The following is a 24484-nucleotide window of genomic DNA, read 5'->3' as shown; positions in this document are numbered from 1 at the left end:
GCCGTCGTCTCCCAGCCAATCAGAGCGCCTCTTCCGCCCTCAGTGCCGGCACGACCTTTCAGGGCACTTCCGCCCTCAGCGTCCAACCAATCACGGCGCCGCTTCCGCCCTGGGTGCCGGCTCCGTCCCGCCGCGCCCCTTCCGCCCGCAGCGCGCAGCCAATCAGCGCTCCCGCAGCCAGCGGGGGCGGGGCTCCCCTTAAAGGCACCGCCGCCCCTTCTCGCCGCGCGGGGCTCGGGGCCGGGCCGGGGGGGGGCGGGGCTACGGGTGCCGGCGCGGCCCAGCCCCCAGCGCTCCCCGCGGCGGGCGCTTCCCGGCGTGCCCCGCGGCAGATTGTACACAATCATCATGGCCGCCGCCGCGCCAGGTACGAGCGGGCGGCACCGGGGCGGGGGGAGCCGGGGGGCGGCGGGGCCGGGCGGGGCCGGGGGCCGGGGGCCGGGGGCCGGAGTCGGGGCCGGGGACCGGGGGCCGGAGTCGGGGCCGGGGGCTGGGGCTGGGGCTGGTGTCGGTGTCGGTGTCGCCGTCGCGCCCGGTGCCGCACCCGGTTGCCGGTCCCGTCCCGTCCCTTCCCGTGCGCTCCCGCAGGTGCCGAGGGCCCGGCCATGGAGGCGGAGGCCGGAGGCTGCGGGGGGGAGGGCGGCTCCCCGCAGGGCGAGGGGCGCCGGCTCCCCCCGGCCTCCGTCAGCAACGGCGGCGCGGCCGAGGGCGGCGAGGAGCTGGTGGAGCTGAAGGTGATCTGGAACAAGAACAAGTACGACGTCAAGGTCCGGCTGGACGGCACCGGGGCGGACCTGAAGCAGGAGATCCACTCGCTCACAGGTCGGTGGGGGCGGCCCCGAGCCCCTCGGGGTGGCCGGGCCCCCCGGTAACCCCCCCCCGCCCCGCCCGCAGGCCTCCCGCCCGCCATGCAGAAGGTGATGTTCAAGGGGCTGCTGCCCGAGGAGAAGACGCTGCGGGAGATCAAGGTGACGAACGGAGCCAAGATCATGGTGGTGGGCTCCACCATCAACGACGTGCTGGCGGTCAACACGCCCAAGGAGGCCGCCCAGCAGGAGGTCAAGGCCGAGGAGAACAAGAAGGAGCCGCTCTGCAGGCAGAAGGTTGTGGGAGGCTCCGTGAGCCTGGGGGGCAGCGCCACGGGGCTCGGGCGGTTCTCCTGTGGGGCTCTGCGGCCACCGTGGGGCCCTCGGAGCAGGGCAGGGGCTTTGGTTGGGACAGCCGAGCATGGAGAGGGTCTCACAGCACAGAAACGCCTGGCCCAGCGGAGCCTGGCACTGAGGACACCCCCTGTGCTGCTGCCAGACACTTCGGGCAGAAACGTTAAATAAGGGAAACGTTCCGTGGTTGTTAGCTCAAACGCAGCCAAGATTAATTATATCCAAAACCTAACTAATTTTGGTAGACACAAAAGAACTTGATTTCCAAAAACTGCCTCTAAATGGACACCAAGAGAGCAGTTCCCTCAGCTTCCCAAGCACTGCAGGGTGCATGGTTGCTGAATGCTCCTCTCGCGTCGAAGCGTTGCCTCCTAATAGGAAGCGAAGCACGGTGCAGCCAGGCTTGTTTTGGCAGCTGTGCTGCAGCACAGTGGGCTGATAAAGGATTTTCAGCTCAAGGTATCACCAGCCCCTCTCAAAATAAATTTAAATAAAAATTAAAACATGCATTGTTGATCTACAACCTTTATGAGACGTGCTTTTGTTTCTCTGTAATTTATCATAGTTCACGTTCACTGTAAGTTCCATCATTGTTTAAAGGTACTCAGCAACTTACGAGCTCTGAGCATGTTTTTCTTAGTTACTACTGCTCTAATCTGGCCTGGTTTGCTGCTGTGTTGCGGTATGCTGCACTGTCAGATGTAGAGGGTTTTCTGCCGTTCACTGAATGTAACACTTGACTGTTCAAACTGTCTTGCCAAATGCCACCGATGTGATTCAGCATGTACAATGCTAGAGTGAGGCGTGGGCTTTGTATACATACAGTGTAGACGTGAATTCTACGAAGGTCGTTACCCTCTGTATTGTATTGGGATTTTATTCATCTGTATAATTTGTTTAGGCTCTCCTAGGAACTGCTCGTTAACTTTGAAAATTAACTGTTCCCGTGTGATAGTGACTGAATAGTTTTTAACTGCCTCCTGGCGCTGTTGGGTGATGGTCAGCTCAGGGCGTGTTAGAAGTAACGTGAACAATTCTCTGGTGTTTCTGTAAATTCTAACTTCTGCTTTTACCTTGTAGCAACACAGAAAAGTATTGGATAAAGGAAAACCCGATGATGTGATGCCTTCTGTTAAAGGCGTTCAGGTCAGTAAATGAGTACTTGAGACATTGTTGCAATTAGAAAAAAGAGGGCTTTTTCTATGGCCTGAGACCTTTCTTTGATGGCTTTACCTCTCCTTTTTGTCTTAGTAGAAAACTGGGAAATCAGATTATCCTTATGCTTAAAAAACCAAAAGGACAAGCCTTCTCCTGTTAGTGTTTCACCGCGCCTTACTGTGTTGCTTTTTTTGTAGGAGCGCCTGCCAACAGTGCCATTATCTGGCATGTACAACAAATCAGGGGGGAAAGTAAGATTGACCTTCAAACTTGAGCAAGACCAGCTATGGATTGGTACAAAAGGTGAGCGACTCAGATTCTGAGATGAATAATTAATGTTTGGTGTATATGTGAATTGTGTGAGCTAGAAAGTTTCTGATGTGATTAAATTGTGTTGGGGGAATAATATTGTTATTTTATTACCTGAGAACTAAATTTTGCTGCTGCTTCTCAAATGCCGTTCTCTTGTATTATCGAATATTGGTTGATATTTTATTTCTGTTCTTGGAAAACATGAGTTCAGTTGTGCCAGTAGACTGACGTTCCAATCTGCTATTCATAGGTCCAAATATAAATTACAATATTTGGCATTTCTAACGTATCTCGAAAGTACTTCATAAACATTGGTTTGATGCCAGCATCACATAGCGGCTCAATGACTTGGCTGCGACTCAAAAGAGAATCGTAGAGCTGGGAATAAGAGTAGGAGTGCTGGCATCTCTGTCGTTATTTGTCCTTCCAACCAAAATCAGTTGGGTGTCTTGTTTCAGTGATGTACAACTGCAGAAACTATGGCATGTGTTGCTGTGCAGAGGAATCAGTTTACCGTCTTGAGCGGTGCCAGGAGGAGCTGACAGTGCTGTGGTGATAACGTGCATTGCTGAGGACGTCTCAGATAATCCCCCTGCCTCCAAAGGAAGCCTTTAGTTTGACCAGGATGGGGCAGTGTTATATTGATGAGCAAGAAGAATAGAAGTGCTTGCTCGCTGTCCCTGTAAAATAACCTAATTGGATGGTAATGTTAGCTTTGGATGGCACCTCCAGCTGCTACGTTATTTCCAAAGTAAGCAGAAATCTCAAAAGTTTTTGACCTTTCCTATGTAGGGCAGACTTGATTGTGAACTCGAGGGTTTTCTGTCTTTAAAATCTCCACTGGTACAAATCACAGTGAGATCTCTTAGGCTAAGCGACAGGGATGCTGCATTTTTTCCTCTATAGCTTGGGCACGTGTTGGTTTTTTCTTACTGATAATGTGTTCTAAATACGTGAGTAGTATTTAGGTAATTAATCCTTTTCCCTCACCTTCTAGACCAGTTTCAAGTTCAGTATTTCTGAAGTGTTCCAGATCAGTGCTTCTTAAGCTTTGAAATTTGATTCTTCTTAATAGTCCTCTGTCTTTAATATAACCTGTTTCCCTGCTTCCCCAAATTAGCAGCAGCTTGCTTCCTTCAGGGACTGGTTATAATTGCTGGCTGCTGGTGAGAGGGAAACTTCCTGCTCTGAGAAACTCCTGGTAGATGCCAGCGCATAAGGGCCAGAATAAACACAAGTAGCTGTTAACATAGTTTTTGTTGTTGTGGCTCTTTTTTTCTTTTTAACTTGGCAGTCTTGGAAAACTGCACCTGATTTATCCCATAGACAGCCTCCCTTTGCTTCCCACATCACACTGTACGTTTTTGTAGCCTAAGGGCTGACAAGGGTACGTGCTTCTCAGCTGCTCTGTGTACATTTCATATAGTCATCGGTAGTATGGATTGGCCTGTTGCTGAGATGTTGTGAGAAGTAATTCAATTGTGGGGTGATAAATGAGTGCAAAGCAGGATTTCACTCCGTGAAGGAGTTGCAAGTCTCACAGGGATAGTTTAGAGTCAGCTTAGTTACGGCACTGAGATAAAGAATATTTGTCTTTACAGCCCAGACTGAGTATGTTTGTCTCCCTGTTTACCTTTTTAAGGAGGTGGATTTTTTCCTGATTCACAAGAATTAATTATGTAGAGCTAAGGAATTCTTTGTTCAGTTTACGTTTTTTTCTGTCTTATGTGCAAGAAGGTAATTTTAGGCTGACACTGAAAGCTGGAACTGAAAGGAAGCTTCTTGGAGTTAGGTCTTCAGAAAGAAGCAGGGACATAACTGAGACAGAAAATCTCCTCTGGACACTACACCGTGTCATTCTTGCTGGTTGCTTCTGGCTGGCTGACCTTAGTCTATCACCTAATTGTAGTCATCTTTTTTTCTTTCAGTTTCCCTTTTTTTTAATTTTTTTTTTCTTTCCCTACTTAGCCATGAATGTTTCCTTGCCTGTGCTCTTATAGTGACAGCTGAGCACTGCCTCGGGTTAAAACCAGAACTAGACCTCAAAGGGTTAGCTAGCCTCTCCCCCTCGGCTTCCTTCAGCCTTGTCATTTCTGCAGAGCGTAGTATAATCCTTGATAGTCCTGAATATTCTTACACCTGGACGAGTTTCACTATGGGAGCAATCCTGCTGGTACGAGTGGAGTTCCTTAGGGAGAAACATGAAACTTCCCCTCACTGAATTTAAGGCCCACATCAGGTACCCTGAAGTACTTAGGGTGCTGCAGAGACATCAAAAGGTGGGGATCTGTGCGGTCCAGTTTGGGATTCCTTTATGTTCCTAGCGCTCCAGCTGGGGGCTGTATGGTGACGTGGAAGATGTTCCTCTCAGCAGCAGATACCCAAAGTTCACCCCAGTGGGAAAGCCTGACACCCGAGGAGCTTTTGGAAATGACAGAGGTGGTGTTTGATGTTAGCATAACATACATCTTCCTCGTGTCTCAGAAATAATACTTTGATCGATTTTAATGTAGAGAGAACAGAAAAGTTACCCATGGGGTCCATTAAAAATGTGGTGAGTGAACCTATTGAAGGACACGAAGATTATCACATGATGGTAAGTAATGTCTCTACTTTAATTAATAATATCATTCCAGTTACTTCATGCAAATATGCAGGAGGAAGGCTCTCAAAATAGAGCAAGTCTGGGACTGATAGCAATACCAGCCTCGTGTTGTGGAATGTCAACATTGTCTGCAGTCATAATGTAAATATTTTGGGTGGCGTACGGGATATCTGCTACTCCGTGGAACTCTGGGCTGGTCTCACACGAGTGGTAGTGCCATTTAACATCCTCCATCTCATGACTGTTACAGCAGTGTAAAAATACTCGTGCTTTCTTAAAAATACTCATGATTTCTTAATGTTAGTGATATTTTCCTATATCTAGTTGAATTTCTGGCTTCTGTTCTATTTATGTAAATAACAGGTCTTGCTGCTGGTTTAAAAAGGAAAGTGATTTGATTCGGTAATATTTTTTTTCACACTTAATTTTCTGAAAAACTGGTATTGGTTATAGAAAAGTAACACATTTAAGAAGAGCAGTGCTAATTCTACTGGCTGTTTCTTTTGAGGTTTTGCTTTATGTACTCTACAGGAATTGCAGTAACTAACTTCTGAAGTTGAAGTAATTTCCTTATATAAGTCTGCTCCCTTTCTTTAGGGGAAGAAAGGGAAAATGCTGTACCTTAGAATCATTGTCTGCAGGAAGGAGCTGATCTAGTCTTTTCTCAAATATTTGGTTTTTGATCACCGATATAAGAAAATGTCCTCTTCCAGAAATGATACAAAAATCATTCTAAAACAAGGGTAGAGGTTATTGGCATGCCGTAACGCTCCTCTCCGATTTCCGCTCACATAAGTAAGAGAATAGGACATTCTGTCTATTTAGATAGACAAATTAAAATTCTGAGATTTCATTTATGAAAACACGTTTGTTGTCTTAGTTCCTGTTTGGCTTCCTAACTCTGTGCATAATTTCTTTAGAGACTTACCTTTGGGGGTGCATTAGATTCTGTCTTCCTTAAGTTCCTCGTGTTCTTGAAACTGGCCAAGAGTTTGTTGCAGCTGTGATAAAGGAAAGAGCGCATCACTTAATTGGTTCTTTGCAGTTGTTTCTCAGAGGAACGTTTCCTTTAATTGCACACCAAATGTGTGGTGCATACAACATCCTTGAAAGAGGCCATGGGTATAGCAGACTTGTTTGCTTTCTGCCGTGGGTAAGACGTATGTCCAGGCTGTCTGGTATGAGCTGTTCTGTTTTCCACATGTAAATGTTGTCATTTTTAACTTTGCAGGCATTTCAGCTGGGCCCAACAGAAGCATCTTACTACTGGGTCTATTGGGTACCAACTCAATATGTTGATGCAATCAAAGACACGGTGCTGGGAAAGTGGCAGTATTTTTGAAAGCACGCTCACCTCTGGCACAGGAAAATGACACAAAGCTAAGGACACTGCTGGGAGAGGCCTCCAACATCCCTGGATGTGATAGTCCTGGAACTTTATTAATAAAATATGATAAACGAGGCATTGATGGAAGCCAGAGGTGATGTTCTTTCACCATTAGTTTACTTTTAACTTAAATTTCACCATCCCTTTTCTGCAGTCAGCTTCAACCATATTTAAAGCAAATACAGTGGAAATCAATAAATCTTAATTCACAAAATACCGTGTGTAATACACTTAAATCTGCTGAGAGTTGATCTTCCGATTTAGTTTTAAAAAGTAAATATTACAATGTATTATCGAGGATTTTTTACATGGTTTGAACAAAAACAGATATTTTCATAATCTTTCAGTTACAAGCATTAAACTTAATTTAGTTACTTGGTTGTGACTGAGAATTTCAGAAACAGTTTTTAAATAATAAACTTTAAACAGTATGCAAAATTGATGTTTAGTAAGCCATATTCTGCTGGCCCTTTTATTTCAGGTTTGAATCTTTGGTAGCAAACCTCGGATTTTGTTTCCTTAAACCCAAAGATGCCGTGTGCTCTCTCTCCCCCTCTCTCAGCTCGGGTTGGTACTCTGGGTGGCATGTTTGGAGCAGGTGAATACCACTGTGGATGTGTTGTTATCACCGTGCCCCAGTGCTGCTTACTGGCCCATTTCATGCCACTTTAGTTGTTTTCCTCTCGTGTGCATACCTCCCTGCTCCTTTTTTACCTCCTGCCTGGGGTGCTACATTTTAGGAGCATTCTCTTGATTGTGCGTGTTGCAGTCCGGAGCCGTTTTGCAGCCGTTGGTGTGACACTCACCTGTCCGACTGGAAAAAAACAAACAAAAAACTCCGGGGTGCGCTGCCAACGCTGCCTGATGGGAGTGCACGGAAGGAGAAACACAAATCTCGCAAAGGAAGCGAACCAAAGAGACCTTCCTGTCTTGTTTTTTGTTGGGAGGAGGGCAGAGGTGGGAGAGAGAAGCTCCGATGCCATTTCCCATTCGGAATAACTGCAGTAGTCTTTTGTGACCTGGATTTGACAGTTTAAAAGTATCGCATTCAGTGAACCTTACCAAATGAGGGATGTCTATCTAGCAACTAACTTTTGAAATTTAAATTACCTTTCAGCTTTCCTTTTGCTCAAGTTTACAACAAGTTCTTGCATCTAGGTCTGTCTGAAATACTGCTCCTTGCCTTTGGTTTGTGATATTCTGTGTCATCTCAGCAACGAACGTGCCATTTATCTCAGGTTTTCTGAACGGACCTTTCAGTCCTGAAAAGGTGCACAACCGTAACAGATTGTATCGTGCAGTCAGACTGAATCAGTCTTGCTGTGTGTTAAACCTGCATCTAACAGATCACTTTTTTTTTGTAACACTGTGGGTTTGATATTAATTCATACAAGTAGCTCAACATTTTGTGAAGCTCACTTAGAAATATCCTTTTTGAATAGTTGAGCTTAATATATCCCACGTCCTTTTTTCACTTTCCTTGAAGTAGCCCAGTTGAAACTCAGCAGGTGCAAATTCCCAAACGAGTATTTTTTTTTTTTATTTGAGAGACTCAGAAAAGCGTCCATTTTATGGTGTGTTACGGTTGCGTGTTTACCTGTAGACTCTTGATGGCAACATCAGCAGCTTTTGTTTTGTATTTTCAGTTAGCACATCCATGCAATACGACTGCTAAGGTGTTTCATATCCAACATATAAACTAGTGGTGTGCTCGTTACTCTTGTAGCTTGAGGTATTTCCTTCCTGTATACAAGCCAGCAGCAGTGTGTCTTGACGTGAGTGCGCGGAGACGGGCGCGATCCCTGCAGGAGCGCTGCCAGCTCCCCAGAACGACCCCTTCCGAGCGCTCGGGGCGAGTGAATGCAGACAGAGGGGCTGGCAGCCGTTAATTGGAGGTGTAACTACAACTTCAGCTGTCACTCCTGTTATTTTCTAATTGCCAATCCTGGTGTTAAGGCTTAAATTTCCATTTCAGTACCCGGTGGGAAGTGTATGCACTACAGTACTGCATCATATATTGTATGTATATGGTATATTAGGATAATTAGTGACACTGTTTCTTTCTGTCACTTGGCTTCACCTTTGCACTTGCCAGTGTTGTTGGTTCTGTGGTTATCAGCTTCCACTTGCTACTTGACCTGCTCGGCCCTGTCTGTACATCACTCATGCTCCATTTTCCTTTCCTGTTCTTTCGCTGGCTTGCTCCCTGAGAGGACGTGTACCTTAGTTCCAACTCTTCCCCAGAGTTGCTGTGGCTTCCACGTTCGATGCAATAACTCGGGTGAGTGCAGTGCTGCTGCTGCTGCGGGAGGGCACGCACCCGACCGGAGCACTGTCGAGGTGAGAAGGGCACCTGGGCAGGCAGAGCACTGCAGGAGTGAGCATTTAGCATTCCCTCCTGAGTGCTCTGCGTCCTGTGCCAGGTACAATAAATCATCTCAAAAGAAACAGAATATAAAAGGTGGTGGTTACAAAGCAGCTTTAAATGTGAAAAAAGAACATTATAAACTAAGATGGTTGTTTAGGTACTTCAATTTCTAGTTGAATTTGATTTGAAAAATGGAATTTTCTTTTTTTTTTTTTTGTTCTATGTGCAAAGTTTGAATTAAAACCCGGGAAGGTGATGCTCATCTGAAACGCTTTAACTGGTGTTTGTTGGCTTAATTGAGTAGGTTTCTTGGGAGTTCTTTGACATGAATTTTCCTATTGAACTTAGCATCGCTTTTAAAATCCTTTCTCTTTTGGAATCATGGAACTTTATATCTTCTGGTATATACCCATTTTTCCAAGGTGATTCTTGGTGTTAGTGATCATTAACATCTAAGAAAACATTCAATATCTTTAGTTGCACTGTGTCACAGCTTGTCTAACTAGGGAGCCGTTCCCTAGCCTCTCTCTTGGTTTTGGATTTTACTCTCTGATGATTGTGATGCTCTCCAGAGCAGATTTGCCATAAGAAATGGTTCTGTGGAAGGATGCGGTGGTTAGTCCTTGGTAAGACACAAATATTATGAGTAAAGTGCAAATGCAGTCAGAATTTTAAGTTGGCTGATGAAGATTGTTTTGAGAGCCAACGTGTACTCTTCCATAGGAAGTCTATGGTAATATCTGTGGTGATTCCTATGCAAAAGTTTGATTATTTCACTTAAATAACGCTGTGATGCCTTTCTGCGGAGATCAGGTCCCTGTTGGATACAGATGTAACTCCCCGTGAGCACCGTTTTTGGGTACTGTTCCTTCCAGCATCACACCCGGTGTTTGATCAGAGCACCCGCCGTGCAGACGCGGGTTCCAGCAGCGCGCAGGCGGTGTCCCCACGCCGAGGTGGCAGCCAGTACTGGGGCGGTCTGTCCTCACTGCCCTCGCCAGCGGTGTGCAGGAGCAGAACCTGCCCGCCAGGACACCGGTGTTAAAGAACCAGTTACGGAGCTGCTCGGAGCCCTTTGCCCACGGCGAGCTGAAACGCTGCACCTCCTGCCATCCGTTCACCTCTCCGTGCGCCCTGCTGCGGGGTTCCTGTTCCTGTCCTGGTTGAGATTTTGGTATTCCTTCTGCCGCCTGCTGCTGCGCTCTGTGTGAGCGGCTCCTGCGTCAGTGTTTGGTTAGGACTACAAAAGGGCATCAATAAACCTTGGGTGGGTTTGAACGTAGACTGCATCATGCGTGGAAATCTTGTATTACTTGTGGGTTTTTCATATCAAGCTTAAGATTAAATTGTTAATGTCCGTCAGTGACACGGTTTGCTGAGAAATGTGTAACTAAAGTAAGGATAATCATGAAAAAGAAGAGGTGATCCCAATTAAAAGAGCTAGAGGAACTGTTAGCATGCAATACATTGTAGCTGGCAACACGCACACAGCCTGTTAAATTTCGTACTTGACGCTGTTTGTACCCATCACTTCGTACTTTAAGGTCCAAAGAACAGCAGTCCACTCGCAGTGACGCCGTGCGGGTGCTGTGTGTTGGCAGTGTCTGTTCTGTGCCCCCTTCGGGTGCCGGTGGGGCAGCCGCAGGGCACGGGCGCGCTCTCAGCAGAGCCCAGGCTCCGGTCGCTTGCTGTGCCAACTCAGTGGAGCAAGGTTTGTTTTCAACATTTTCCTTCTTCTGTTTACTCTTTTTTCCTTTGTAACTTTATTTTCCAATGGAACTGTTTTCATTTTAAGTTTTGTACTCTGACCTTTTGCCACCTGTTAGAATTAGGTTGTTAGCATCTTGCTTTGTCAGTTAATGTCCCAGTCGCTGGGGAGAAGGAAGAAAGGGACCAGGAGAGCTGTGGCAAGTGTTGTATGAACCATATGGCCGTTTTACCTTCTAGCCAAGGGTTTGCTTTCTGTGGCTCATGGAAGTTCACTATGTCTTATCCATGTTCTGAGCAATTCATTTCTTTTCGTCTGTTTGTTTTCAAAGAAAGAAGGTCTTAGATGTTTTTGTCCACTGCAGATTTATTTTAAATGAAATATGTAAGTGCCATGTTTTATGGTATTTTTAAATAATCTATTGCCTATTTCTGGGGAGGGGGAGATGACAACTATTTAGTCTTAGATTTGCACTGCTGGATTTTTTAAGTGTAACCTTGACTGGTTATCCTATTTGTTTTATTCTGTAATATTAGTCTTATGAATTAAAGTTTGATAATTAATTCTTTCTGTGTTTGAGTGTTTCAGTGTTCTGTACGTGCTAACCTACTTCTCACAGTGTGAACAACCCCGAGTGCGTTCGCACTTTGTTTCTGGATAGAAAGACGTTCACAGAAACCCCCAGCAATCAGGGCTCGTTGTTAGTGCTGTTGTTGGTGCCTCTCTCCTGGGATGGAGATTTGCGTTTGCTGCTGCCCTCCATTGCTTCACACCAAGAGGCTGCGTTAATACCGATCAGCGCCCGTTCAGTGCTGCTCTTGCCGCAACAAAGCCCCCGGGAGGCGATGCCCCCCCCCGGCTGGCAGCACGGGCAGCTCCTGGCTCGGGTACCGGGGGCCGGGGCCAGCGCCTCCCTCCCGCCCTGCGGACGAGCCCCTTAAGGAGCGCCGGGGCCGGGCTTCCCCGTGCCGGGCCGAGCCGTGCCGGGGGGGCGGCGGGGAGGAAGCCGCATCCTGGTCCCGCCCGGCCGCGCTGGCTCCGGGGCGCGGCGCTGAGCTGGGGCCGGCCCCGCGCCTCCGCCGTGCCCCGGCCATGGGCGGCCCCGCCGCGCTGCTGCTGCTGCTGCTGCTCCGCGCCGCGCCGCGACAGGTAGGGGCTGGGGGGCGGCCCCGGGACGGCTCCGGTATGGCCCCGAGGGGGGCAGCGCCCGGGGTCTGCGGGGAGCCCGCGGGGAGCCCGCGGGGAGCCGGGACCCCGCGGGTGCGCGGTGCTCCGCCGGCCTGTGCCGCCCCCCGGGGGTGCCGGTGGCAGCCGGGGGGTGGGAGGGGGCACGGCCGGGCCGCGCCGCTCTCGCCCGCTGCTGGGGAGCCGGGCGGCGGGGACGGGGCTGCGGTGCCTCCCCCTGCCCGCTGCGCGCCCGCTGCCTCCCGCAGACCCGCTCGGCCAACCCGGGTGCCCACCGTGGGGTCGCCGTCCCCTGCTCGGCGCCGCGGGGCCGCGGGACCCTTCCCCGGGAGCCCCCGGCCCGTCCCCTGCTGCCCTCGGGGCTGCGTCCTGCCGGCAGCGCCCGTGGCCGGGGGCTCTGCGAGCCGGCAGCGCGCCGGGGCTGCTCCTCGGGAGCGAGGGCAGGGGACGGCCCCAGCGGCTGCGCTCCTGGGCAGGACTGCTGCTGGTGGCCAGCGCTGGGGGCTGAGTTTGGGTCCCCCCAGAAAGGGGGAGAAGGCAGCAGCTCCTGGGGTGGGCAGCGGGACTGGGGCTGGGCAGCGGGCCCTTGGTTGGGTGCCCTGCCACCAAAAAACGCAGAGGTGGGTGAAACTGCAAAGCAAAGAGCGGGGGCTGCTGCAGCTGTGCCGGTGCAGGGCTCTGCCCCGGGGCTGGCACTCTCGGTTCTGGTCCCCGTGCAGGTGGCCACACCACGAGCTCAGTGCGAGGCGTTGGGCTGCAGCCTGGTGCCCCCTCGCTGGAGGATGTCTGTTGGTGGGTCTCGGCCTCGCCAACCGCTCACCATCCCTCGAGGCCGGGGTGAGCCGACGTGGCGAGCCTGCACCGTGCTGGAGAGGGGTGGCAGGAAACAGCTGCTCCTCCTGCCCCCCATCCTCTGGGCAGAGCGGGAGCTGGCTCTGAACTCACCTACAGACCAAGCAGGAAGAAAGGCAAGAAACAGGAGCGGGGTGACGGCAGGGGAGTGGCTGTGAAGTGTGCTCAGGGCAGCAGCTGCAGGGCGGGCGGCGCGATGCCCATCGGCTGCCTGTGCTGCTGCTGGAGGAATTGCAGCAGCCGGGGGCTCCAGGAGAGTGCATCTCTCGGCCCCACTGTGTTGTGGCTGCTCTGTTGTCGCCAGTTCCTCCCCATGGGCACGTGCTCGCATGGAGCAGTGCCGGTTCCTGCTCCTTTGTCTTGTCCAGGTCCTCGGGCCGAGCCCTGTGCCTGCTCCGTGTTCGAGGATGCGATGAGCATCAGGCACGAGGCAGGGAGGGGACGTGCAGGGCCCTGGGGTGCGCATCAGCTGCAGGCCCTCGGGAGCAGCCGCTCCCGAGAGGCTCCATCCACTCCCCCATGGCCATGTACAGAGCAACCCAAATCCATCAGGGGCCCACGGTGAGCCCTGGGCCCCCCAACCTCAGTTGCTGGCGATATGGAGCCCAGGCGCTGTGCTGGCCCTGCCTTCTCGGCGGCCGTTTCTCTCCCCGTGCTGTTTGCCTGCTGCTCTCCTGTTTGCTGACGGGGCGAGGCTGCTGTGTGAGCACCACGGGTGAGCTGGCGTTTGCCATGTGGGCACCGCACGCGGGAGTGGCAGCTCCCCTTTCCGCAGGTTTGCAGTTGTGCTCTTGTCACCGTGCGCCTTGCAAGGCCTGGGCTGGCGTCCCTTGTGCTTCTGGCATGAAAAGTCACCCGGCCAGTTCGCCTCTGGAAGGAGCGGGCGGTGGGGCTGCCGGTGTCACCTTCAGGGAGGCAGCGGGAGCCGCGGCTGGGCGCAGCCTCTCCGCACCCACCCCCGCGCACGCAGCCCCAGGGGAGTGGGGACAGAGCCGCCCTGCCCTGGGGCTCCTGGACAGTGTCAGCAGCACCCGGCACCCGCAGCACCCACGGCACGTGGCACGGCCGCCCGCGAGCTCAGTCGATGGCCCTGCCCGCGCTTCTTGCCAGCGGCCGGGACAACGCAGCACCTCCGGACAGCGGCTGGCAGCTGTGGTCCCCCCGCTGTCCCCTGTTGCCGGGGCTGAAGGAGCGAGCAGGTTTAATACCCTGCTGTGTTGAGAAACCTGGCGCAAAAGCTCTCCCGAGCTGTGCTTTTCAGATTTGTTTGGTTTGCGGAATTTCTTGAAACTTTTCCAGCTGGGTTACGGTGTCTGTGGACAAAATGTGAACCTCCTGGGGAGAAGGCTGGCTTTCCCCGTGTTGTTGTCGCCTCTTTGTACAGCCTCTGTCCAGGAGCACAGGCTGGGAAATACCTGCTCAAGAAATAAATGAGAGAACCTGGTGTACCTGGGTTCTTGTACAAATCTGCCTTGAAAGCTTGGCTGTAAATCATGATGGGATTGCAGTGCAAGGAATAAACCCTTCTCCTGGCAAGTCTCCCCTCACTTGGGGCCAGGAGGGGCCATTGGGCTCTTTCCCTGCAGCCGGGTGCTGCAGTGGTGAGCAGCGGGAGCAGTTCGGGGGCACGGCCCTGGGCTCGTCCCCAGCCCTGCAGCACCCTGAGGGCCCCTTTCTGTCCGTAGTGCCTCAAGAGCAGCGCTGTGACTGTCCCCGAAACGCTGCTCTTCATATCCACGCTCGATGGGAACCTCCACGCAGTGAGCAAGAGCACAGGTGACATCAAGTGGACCCTGAAGGACGGTGAGGATGGGCCCGGCGGGGGCTGCTCGCAGCACGGGTGCCTGTGGGCTGCGAGCGGGGGCTGGCGGCACACCTCCACCGGGGGAATGCTGCGGGTCCGGCTCCAGCCCCAGGCACGGCTGCTGGCAGAGGGAGCATTTGCTGCGGGGCTATTTCCTGCTGCTGGCCGGGGCTATTCTGGGCCTGAAATGCAAATAGGCTGCTGACGTGCAGGTCTCGCTCTCTTTTTCAGATCCCATTCTGCAGGTGCCGGTTTATGTTGCAGAGTGAGTATGGCTCGCACAGGGCCGGGGCAGGGACAGTGCAGGTTGTTGGCCTTACAGCCTGTGCAGGGGGCAGCCGGAGGTGCTGACTAGCAAGGCTGCCCTGGTGACCCAGCAGATTCACAGCAAGAACCCAGAACCTGAGAGAAATTAAACTTCTAGGCCGCGCCGTAGCGTTATCTCAAACCCACCCTTCTGCTAGCACCTCACGCGATGAGGGCCAGCTGCTCCCTGCTGCTCAGCGGTAGCCGTGCAGCAAGCAGCCCATGAGCTCTCTGTGCCACTGTGCACAAAAGCGTAGGAGGGAAATTGAGGAAAGTCCCTAAATCCTTCTGAAGCTGCAGGGGGAACGGAGGGAAGCGCAGAGTCTCCCTGAGGCGGGCAGGGCAGCAGCTGCAGGGCTCACTGCCGAGGCGCTGTGCGGAGGCAGACCAGTACGTCCCGCACCAGACCCGGTGTGAGAGGTTTCTGGGAAGGGTTAAGCACTGATATGAGTCACCCTGGAGCACGCTGCGGAAGGGGTTTCATCACTGCGTCCCCTATTTAGCCACTGGCGTGTGCCCAGCAGTGGGGCACGGCTCACGTTTCACTCTCCTCTCTTCAGACCGGCGTTTCTTCCCGACCCCAACGACGGCAGCCTGTACATCCTGGGAGGGAAGAACAAGGAAGGCCTGATGGTCAGTAGTGCGGCCGGGGGCTGCCTGCATCCCACCCGCCCCTCTCTGCTTTCACGGGGCTGGGCAGAGCCGCAGGGCAGGGCAGGGCAGGCTCGGGGCGTTCGGAGGCTCCTGCGTGCCCTCGGCACCTTGGCGGTGTCAGCCTGGCGGCAGCACGTCCTCAGGAGGCAGGGGCTGAGCTCAGGGGGACGTTGCGCTGGCACCGCTGCCACTCGGTGTCTGTGTTGCAGAAGCTCCCGTTCACCATCCCGGAGCTGGTGCAGTCGTCGCCGTGCCGCAGCTCGGATGGCGTGCTCTACACAGGTACCAGAGCCCCGCCGCAGGGCCCACCCGGGGTGAGGTGGGGAGGAGGCCCAGCAGAGTGGCTGCAGGGGAGGAGAGGAGCGTGGGGCCCTGGAGGCATACAGCACGATGTGCTTTTGTTCGCAGGGAAGAAGCAGGACACCTGGTTCGTTGTGGACCCCAAGTCAGGGGAGAAGCAGACCACGCTCTCAACGGAGGCCTCGGATGGGCTGTGCCCCTCCAGTCCCCTGCTCTACATCGGCCGTACCCGTAAGCCAGCCTTACTTTGTCGTTTACCTGTGCTGTGCTGTCTGCCCGCCCCGTGGGGACCCGAGCTGCCCAGGGAGGGCTGCGTGACCTCTGCTGTCCCCGTGGACAGGCAGGGAGCGGAGAGTTTGGGGCTGCCCAGCAGCCTGCCCCGCTGTTAGGCTCGGTAACCCCGACGTGCTGGGGCTGGGCTGGCCCCGCTGCGTTCCCCCCGCTGCCCCTTCCCGCGGCGCGCTGTGACCCTGCGGCCCTGCTCTCTCCGCAGAGTACGTCATCACCATGTACGACACCAAGTCACGGGAGCTGCGCTGGAACGCCACCTACTCCGACTACTCGGCGCCGCTCTGCGAGGAGTCCTACCCCTACAGTGAGTCACTGGCAGGCACCTGCGGCTCCAGGCCCTGCTGGTCACCGGGGAAAGCGGCTGCTGGGTCAGCCTTGCCGTGCCGGGGCTCACCTGCATGGCAGCGAAAAGGCCACGGCTCTGTGCCAAGTGGCACGCGCCCCTCTGGCATGGCTGGCCCTACTTGGCCCGGGGATGGTCACCGTGCCCCTTGGAGCACGCCCTGGGTTGCTGCCGGACGCGTGGGGTCTCCCCGGAGCGCTCCTGCCCGGCAGCCTGCAGCGCCCGCTCCGTCTGTCCCTGGCCAGAGATGTCACACTTCGCCTCCAGCGGGGACGGGCTGGTGGTGACGCTGGACAAGGAGAGCGGGGAGGTCCTGTGGGCGCACAACTACGGCTCGCCCGTGGTCGGCATCTACCTGTGGCACCAAGACAGCCTCCGCCGCGTCCCCCACCTCAACCTGGCCATGGAGACGCTGCGCTACCTCACCTTCCACTCGCAGGACATCCACCTCATCAGGGGGAGCTACCAGACCGTGAAGGACTTCACGGCCACCAAGACCCAGCTGCTGTACGTGGCCGGGGGGCTGCGGGGTGGGGGCTGCAGCTGCGGGGCCCTGCGGGGGAGGCTCTGGGTGGGAGCGGCTTCATTCTGGGGCAGAGCACCCATGGGTGTCACAGCCTGAGGGCGGCACTGGGGACACCGGTGGGCGCTGGCTGTGATGCCTGGTGGTGTCACGCCGCTCAGGCTCGGGGGCTGATGCTTTCCCTGTGTTGCAGGCCTGCGCTCTACGTGGGGAAGCACGCGGCCAGCTTCTACGCCTTGACCTCGCTGGTCCACGACAGCGTGGCGCTGGTGGTGAGTGTCCTCGCTGCCCCGGGGGCTCCCTGTGCCGGGGGAGTCCTGGCGCGTGGCACGGCCCCACCACCCCGTCCTCCAGCCGCAGGGCATCACGCTGGCCAGGATCGACGGCCCCACCACGGACGACGTGACCATGAGGGAGTCGGGAGAGTGCGAGATCACTCCCAGCACCGACGTCAAGTACCCGCAGGGCAGCATCACCTCCATGCGCAACCAGTGGCTGCTGATAGGTGCGGACCTGCGGTGGGCCCCAGGGGCTGTGGTTCATCTCCAGGGACTGCGATGGCTCTGCCTGGGGTCACAGCCCTTCCCCTCCCCAGGCTGTGCAGGGGCCCTGACGCTTCCCGTGCCCATGGCTGTGGTGCTCGCTCTGTGGCCGCACTTGCGGCAAGGGGCAGCAGAGGCCCGGCTGTGGCAGTGTTTGGAAATGAAGCCGGTGTCTCAGGGCGGCCCAGAGGGCAGGCCACGTGCTGCCTGAGGGGGCAGGGGATCTTGCCCTGTGCCTTTCTCCGCTGGCTGCTGCTGCTCCAGATCCTGTCTGTGGACGGGGCCAGCAGGCAGTAGCCGTGGCTTTTCCTGCTGCCCTTCCCCGGGACAGCACAGCTCCCTGGCGAGCCCACACCACGCGGATGAGCAGGCTGAAGCTGTGCCTGGAGGCCAGGTGGTGGCCACCTCACCTCTGCCTTCCTCTCACCCCAGGGCACCACGAGCTGCCTCCTGTGGTCCACACCACCATGCTTAGAGCCTTCCCAGAGAACCTGAGGAAGACGACAGAAACCATCATTCCCCGGAGCTCCCCGGCCAGGACCGTGTTTGACAACGTGAGCGGCGGGGCCCTGCTGGGTCACTGCTTTGCATGGGGGGGTCCTGGGCTGTGCGGGGCCACAGGAGGGTCAGGGTCATCCAGGGTGGTGCAGGAGGGTCCTGTGCACCACCCAGCTTCGGGGCTCAGCTGGGAGGGGAGGGAGTCTGAGTGCCTGGAGGTCCCTGCCGTACAGCCCCAGCACCCCCCCTGTGTTGCAGTTCCTGGCCCCAAGCAGTGTGGAGGAGCCGGCCGTGCGGAGCAGCGATGGGCAGCCTCCATCCGATGCCAGCAGGGAGCAGGTGGAGGTGTACCCCGAGTCCGGCAGCTGGGACGTGGTGCTGGGTGTCCTTGGCAGCGCCCTGCTGGGGGGGGGCATCCTGCTGCTGCTCCTCACGGTGCGTGGGCTCCTCACCCCCGCGCCCGCCTGCCTGCTGCGGGGCTGGAAGCTGCTTGTGCCGGAGCAGTGCCAGTGCCCTGGGCTCTGTGGGGCTCCCAGCAGCTGAGGCCGTTTGTTCTTTGTGCCCCAGAAACTGCAGAGGCAGCACGAGGCGCAGCAGCAGCAGCTGGAGAAGCAAATTCAGCTCTTGCAGCAGCAGCAGCAGGAGATGCTGCTCCCGCCCCGGGTCTCTGGCGAGGGCGTCCCTGGGGAGCCTGGGGAGCCAGAGGGGAGCCAGGGACGCACGTCGCGGCACTCACAGAGCTCGGGTTCTGCCCACCTGAAGGACCCAGCCAACGGGGTGGGCGGCCTGGAGCCAGCTGTGCCGGCAGCTGCTGGAGGTGCGTGCTGGTGGGGATGGGAAGGGACTGAGGGGTGCTCTGTCCTGCGGGCCAGCAGCTCCTTGTGGGAATGCCCACGTCTCCTCCACAATGTGGAACCTCTCAGAAAAACAAATCCACACCTTGGAGGCTCGTGGAGGCTGAGGAGAGGCTGGGCAGGTGGTGTCACCCAAAACAGGAGCAGAGGCCCTGCAGAGGAGATTGCTGCAGCTGAGGGGGTGGAGATGCAAGCACTGGTGTTGGACAGGGATGGGCTGCGGAGGTTTGGCAGTTGTAGGGCCCAGGAAACAACCAGGGGGTTAATGAACAGCATGCCCTTCATATAGGACTGACTGACGCTTATAGGTTGAAGGCTGCCTGTCTTTGCAGATGTGGAACCAGACGTGATCGTAGTTGGGAAAGTTTCTTTTAACCCCAAGGATGTGCTGGGCCATGGAGCTGGAGGAACCTTTGTCTTCAGGTGAGTGGCACCTGGGATGGCTGCTCAGCCTCCACTGCTGCCTGGCAGCCACCAGCACAGCTCTGCAGCAGGTGCCTTCCCCACCTGGCATCCGGGCAGTGCAGAGGTGTTTGTGGGAGGGCTGCCGCCTCCCCCTCAGCCAGCCCTTATCAAACCGACCCAGAGAGTTCCCATGGCTCTGCCTGCAGTGCCTTCCCCCAGGCCATCCACAGTAAAAAGCCAGGGACGTTGTTTTCCTGCAAAAATGTTCACCTGAACCCCTGGTGCCCTGCTCGCTGCAGAGATTTCTGCCTGCTCGTGGCTCCAGGCATTGCTCCCGTGCTGAGGGGGCTGAGGGACGAGCCTGGCATTGCCCAGAGCCCGTCTGGGCCGTGCCTCTGCAGCGCTGGGCTCTGCCGTGCCTGGTGGTGGGCGCTGCCGTCACCGGAGGTGTGCACACAGGGGACACTTCGATGGCCGCAGCGTGGCCGTGAAGCGCCTCCTGCCCGAGTGTTTCCACCTGGTGGACCGCGAGGTGCAGCTGCTCCGTGAGTCGGACGAGCATCCCCACGTCGTGCGCTACTTCTGCACCGAGCGGGACAAGCAGTTCCACTACATCGCCATCGAGCTCTGCTCTGCCACGCTGCAGGAGGTGAGCCTCAAGGTCTGCCTGCCCCGTCCCCGTCACACAGCAGGTCCCCAGGGGAGGGCTCCCAGTTCCTCCCATCCCGCTAGCGAGGCCCTGCAGGGGCTGGGGGCGTGCAGCCGGCAGCTCTGGTTGGGAGCCCTGGCGGAGGGCGCAGTGAGGGCAGTGTGCTGCAGCCGCCCGCTGGGCAGCCTGGAGATGGGCGTCGGGCACGGGATGGCCTCTGAGTGGGCTCGCACATCTGAACCCTCATCTTCCACCTCCGTCAGCCTAGTGAGAAGCTTCTCCTGCCCAGCCTTGCCTTGTTTGCCCGGGCCCTCAGCCCTCAGTGCACATCTTTCTGTCTCCCTGTTTCCAGTACGTGGAGAGCCCCAGCTTCAACCGGCGCAGCCTGGACCCGGTGTCTGTCCTGCACCAGACCATGTCAGGCCTGGCACACCTGCACTCCCTCAACATCGGTAAGAGGGCAGCGTCCTGTTGGGAGGGGCTGGGCGTGCAGGAAATGTGCTGCAGCCCTGCTCACCCCAGCAGCACCTCCAGCATCAGCCCTGCGGCACGGGGCCACGCCTGCAGGTAACACTGCCGTCTGTCTCTTGCAGTTCATCGCGACCTGAAGCCCTGTAACATCCTTATCTCTGTCCCGAATAGCCACGGGCAGATCCGAGCTGTCATCTCTGACTTCGGCCTGTGCAAGAAGCTCCAGGGGGGGCGGCACAGCTTCAGCCTGCGCTCCGGCATCCCCGGCACTGAGGGGTGGATTGCGCCCGAGGTGCTGCAGGAGGCCCCGAAGGAGAACCCCGTCAGTGAGCTGTGGACAACTCCGTCCTGCTTAGCGTGCTCCTTGAGCCTTTCTTTGCAGCGTCCTTGCTTGCAGCAGCCTTGTGGTGTGCCGCTGAGATGCACAATTAAGACCAGAGCTCTGAGAGCCAAAGCCAGCCCAAGCGCAGCAGCAGAGCGCACCGCCAGGGCAGCAGCCGCCTCCTGCTGTGCTCCCCTTCGCCGTGGAGAGGCAGAGCCTGGGGCCTGGCGAGGCCGCAGCCCCATCGCGGCCCTCCGACGCTTGGCTCTGGTGCTTGGAAGCGTGGGGCGCATGGTGGTGGTGACATCTGTGTGTCTGTTTGGCCCCGGGGATCGATCCTGTTCCTGCTGGGAGCTGGTTGCTGATGGGCCTGGCAGGGCACAGGCTGCTTTTGGCAACGCGCTTCACGTACCCTTGTGCTAGGATCAGCCTGCACAGACATTTAAGGCGGCAGCAGCTCTCCTGTGTTCATCTGGCTGTGGAGTCCTGGCTTGTGTCAGTGTCCCTGAAAACCTCTTCCCTGATGAGGACCCGAGGTGCTGGGGGCATCGCTGGCCTAGGGAGAGACCGTCCCAGCTCTGGAGAGCTCGGCAGGCAGGAGCCCATCATGCCTCGCACTTCCCAACAGCGCCGCGGTGTCTTTGTGTTGCTGCCTGGCTAAAGCTGTAGCTAACAACTGGGCATTCACATGGAAAGGCGTGGGTGTAAAGCTCTCCTCGCCCTCTGCTGCGAGGGTCCCATCTCCCCCTCTGTGTCTTGCAGACGTGTGCCGTGGACATCTTCTCAGCCGGCTGCGTCTTCTACTATGTGGTGTCGGGAGGGCAGCACCCCTTCGGGGACAGCTTGCGGCGCCAGGCCAACATCCTGGCGGGCACTTACCAGCTGCCCTGCCTGCAGGAGGAGGCGCACGGTGAGGCTGCCTGGAGGCCGGTGCTGGCAGCAGCCGCCCCATGCCAGGCTGTGCCGCGTGCCCCGTCCTCCCTGCAGCCTCGCTTAGTGCTTGCTCCTGTTTTGCATTCAAGACAAGGTCATTGCGAGAGAGCTGATTGTGTCAATGATCAGTGGCGAGCCCCAGAAGCGTCCCTCGGCCCCCGTGGTCCTTATGCACCCCTTCTTCTGGAGTGCAGAGAAGCAGCTGCAGTTCTTCCAGGTGAGAGTGCTGAGTGCAGCTGGGCAGTGCCCGTAGGTGTGCTCTGAGCACAGCTGGCACCGTGTGGGCTGCAGGTGGTCTGAAAAAGGGCTGGAAACACCCACATGTATTCACCATGCTCATTTTGAGCTACTTTTGCAAGGGCTGTTCCCCTGTTCCCCCAGTTTGGGGTCAGCACTAATCCCCTCCCATGCTGGATGCGCTGTGTGCCCCCCCGTCCCTGCAGCTCTGTGCTCTGGTACTGGCTGGGGCGGGCATGGGACCAGTGCCAGTCCCTGCTCTCTGGTGCAGGACGTCAGTGACCGCATCGAGAAGGAGCCAGCTGAGGGACCCATCGTGACGGCACTGGAGGCAGGGGGCCGCTTGGTGGTGAGGACGAACTGGAGGATGCACATCTCCCTCCCGCTGCAGACAGGTAGGAGCACAGGCTCTGGGCTCCCGCGGTGCCGTCCTGCTCCATGCAGAAGCACGCAGGGCACGGAGCGTTCTGTGCCTGGTGCCATTTAGCCATGAGGCACCTCCAGGTGTCCGGGAGCCAAAATCCAGGGGGATAAAGATGCAGCCCTTGGAAGGGCAGAGCAGGGCAGGGGTTCCTTCAGGGCTCTGGGTTCCCGGGGCACTCACCCCTCTGCTCTGCTTTCTCCCCAGACCTGAGGAAGTTCCGCACCTACAAGGGCGGCTCGGTGCGCGACCTCCTGCGGGCCATGAGGAACAAGGTACGAGGCAAGGTACCTGCCCCACAGCTGGGCTGCGTGCTGAGCCGGCCGCCCCTCACCAAGCCCTCTGTCCCACAGAAGCATCACTACCACGAGCTGCCCGCTGACGTGCAGGAGGCGCTGGGCGCCGTCCCCGAAGGCTTCGTGCAGTACTTCACCTCCCGCTTCCCGCGGCTGTTGCTGCACACGCACAACTCCATGCGGCTCTGTGCCCGCGAGCGGCTCTTTCGCCCCTACTACGTCCCGGAGCCGGGCGGCGCGGGGAGGTGAGCGGGCTCCATGCTGGGGCTCGGCAGCAGGGGGCTGCGGCTCCTCGGGGTGCCGGGCTCCTGGCAGGTGGGGCACCAGCACCCGTCTCCCCTCTCTGCAGCTGAAGCAGCACTTGTTGGGGCACTGCCCCTTTTGGGGTGACTTTGACGGGATTTAGCCGCAGCGGCTGTGCTGCAGCCCCCGTGCCCTGTCCTGCCCTGGCTCAGGGGGAAGGGGGCTCCTGTGGGGAGTCCCTGCTGGGGTCCCTGCGTGGCCCTTGGCTGCTGGGGAGCTCGGCTACCACTGGGCACAGGGACTCTGGGGGGCATGTCTGAGAAGGCCAGAGGCACCTTGTGCCCCTCGTCCAGCAGCCCAGCCACCGGCCATGGGCTCCCCAGCACCCGTCTGCCCTATGCACGGCTGCCCCGGCTGGGGGGGGGGTCTGGGACTGGGTCTGGGACCAGGGACCCATTGCTCCCAGGGGTGCGGGCAGCAGGGGCTGGCCTGGGGCTGGCTCTCCTTGGTCTGCTGAGCCCCAAGGGCCGTGGTCAGGCTCAGGAGCCTGAAGACCCTGCTGTCAGAGAACAGAGTAGCTCTACTGCACAGGCAGTACTTTGAGAAGTCAGGAAAAAAAAAAAAAAAGACGTTGAAAGAATTTTCTTGGGAGTAGCCCAAGGAACCTTGACAGCCTGACTGCTGCGTGGGCCCGCAGCCAGCTCCTCAGAGGCTCAGCACGCGTCGTTCCCGTGGTCCCTCCTGGGCTGAGTGCCTGTGGAGGAGCTGTCTGAGCGCGTTAACGCACAGGGCTGACCGGGAGGACCGACACAGCAGTCCCGATGCTGGATGAGGGCCTTCGTCCCAGCTGAGGGCGAGCAGATCAGCATCTAGCATCGCTCCCAGGGCTCTGGCCGTGCTCTTTGCATCGGGCCTGCAGAGGACACAGCACGGCCAGCACTGGGGGGAGGCTTGAGGCCTCCAGCACAATCCTGATAATGAAGTGTTTTTATCTCAGCTTGGCTGAGGAAAAAGTTTTTCTCCCTCCTGGTGAGCAGCAGCCTGTTTTTAGGCCAGATACCCGTTAGTACTCAGAGCAGGAGCTGTTTGTACTGCAGAAGAGCCATGCTGCTGTCTGCAGGCAGTTTTCTCAGGACATAAAGGAAGGCAAGCAAGAGGGAAACCTCCCCTGCTGATCCCTTCCCTCTGAACTCGGTCCAGTGCCTGCAGCCCCCCGGCTTCTCCAGGCCTGGAGTGACGGCAGCAGCACAGGCTCACAGGTGCATGCTGCCCAGGGCGCATTCCCCAAGGATGTTCTGGTTCATGGCACCTCCTGGGGCTGAGGTCAAGCCCCTGTCTCTTGCAAGTCTTGCCAAGGGTGAAGCACCCATAGGGCCTGCGGGCAGCCTGGGAGCTGATGTGGCCACAGCTCTGCCTCCTTGCACACACAGCAGCTGCTGACCTCACTGCCTGGAGCTCCCCTAGCTGACAATGCCAAGGGGAACCCAGCCCAGGAGCCCCTGGCCAAGCCTTCCTCTCTGGACAGCACTACCTTTGATGCAGCCTAAATTCCTCTCTGCTGGGGTGTGGGGGTTGGTTACCTGGGGGATGATCCACAGATCTATTATTTTCAGAACAGTGTACAGCATAGAACATTTTGTATAAAATGTTATAAAAA

The 24484-nt window shown here is 56.6% G+C and overlaps 2 protein-coding genes across 2 annotated transcripts; both read left to right on the top strand.

Annotated features, from left to right (window-relative positions):
- Nucleotides 1–254: 254 nt before the first annotated feature.
- Nucleotides 255–11255, top strand: UBFD1 (ubiquitin family domain containing 1). Its single transcript, XM_082772376.1, has 7 exons — nt 255–367; nt 589–822; nt 895–1103; nt 2241–2306; nt 2516–2621; nt 5144–5226; nt 6467–11255. Exons 1-7 carry the CDS (start codon nt 349–351, stop codon nt 6575–6577), a joined length of 828 nt encoding a protein of 275 aa, XP_082628502.1. The 5' UTR covers nt 255–348; the 3' UTR covers nt 6578–11255.
- Nucleotides 11256–11717: 462 nt separating this feature from the next.
- On the top strand, nt 11718–24445 carry ERN2 (endoplasmic reticulum to nucleus signaling 2). The gene is made up of 22 exons (XM_082772363.1): nt 11718–11847; nt 14421–14538; nt 14771–14804; nt 15406–15478; nt 15709–15781; nt 15908–16030; nt 16293–16394; nt 16679–16940; nt 17150–17228; nt 17311–17461; nt 17931–18052; nt 18255–18431; nt 18564–18813; nt 19183–19273; nt 19715–19904; nt 20257–20356; nt 20498–20697; nt 21460–21607; nt 21720–21847; nt 22139–22262; nt 22496–22563; nt 22642–24445. The coding sequence occupies exons 1-22, from the start codon at nt 11791–11793 to the stop codon at nt 22831–22833; spliced, it is 2862 nt and encodes a 953-aa protein (XP_082628489.1). The 5' UTR covers nt 11718–11790; the 3' UTR covers nt 22834–24445.
- The last annotated feature ends 39 nt before the right edge of the window (nt 24446–24484 follow it).

The sequence above is a fragment of the Aythya marila genome, assembly GCF_965140915.1.
Source record: "Aythya marila genome assembly, chromosome: 15".
In the NCBI taxonomy this organism is placed as follows: Eukaryota; Metazoa; Chordata; class Aves; order Anseriformes; family Anatidae; genus Aythya; species Aythya marila.
The sequence above is the reverse complement of the archived record's forward strand: the minus strand, read 5'-3'. Positions and strand labels throughout refer to the sequence as shown.

Bases quoted from the DNA above. Each gene is read 5' to 3' on its own strand.
- UBFD1 (XM_082772376.1), top strand. The intron at 2,622-5,143 runs GTGAGCGACTCA...ATTTTAATGTAG, and splicing joins GCTATGGATTGGTACAAAAG to AGAGAACAGAAAAGTTACCC. The intron at 5,227-6,466 runs GTAAGTAATGTC...TTAACTTTGCAG, and splicing joins ACGAAGATTATCACATGATG to GCATTTCAGCTGGGCCCAAC.
- ERN2 (XM_082772363.1), top strand. From the start codon at position 11,791: ATGGGCGGCCCCGCCGCGCTGCTGCTGCTGCTGCTGCTCCGCGCCGCG. The intron at 17,229-17,310 runs GTGAGTGTCCTC...CCCGTCCTCCAG, and splicing joins ACGACAGCGTGGCGCTGGTG to CCGCAGGGCATCACGCTGGC. The intron at 18,053-18,254 runs GTGAGCGGCGGG...CCTGTGTTGCAG, and splicing joins CCAGGACCGTGTTTGACAAC to TTCCTGGCCCCAAGCAGTGT.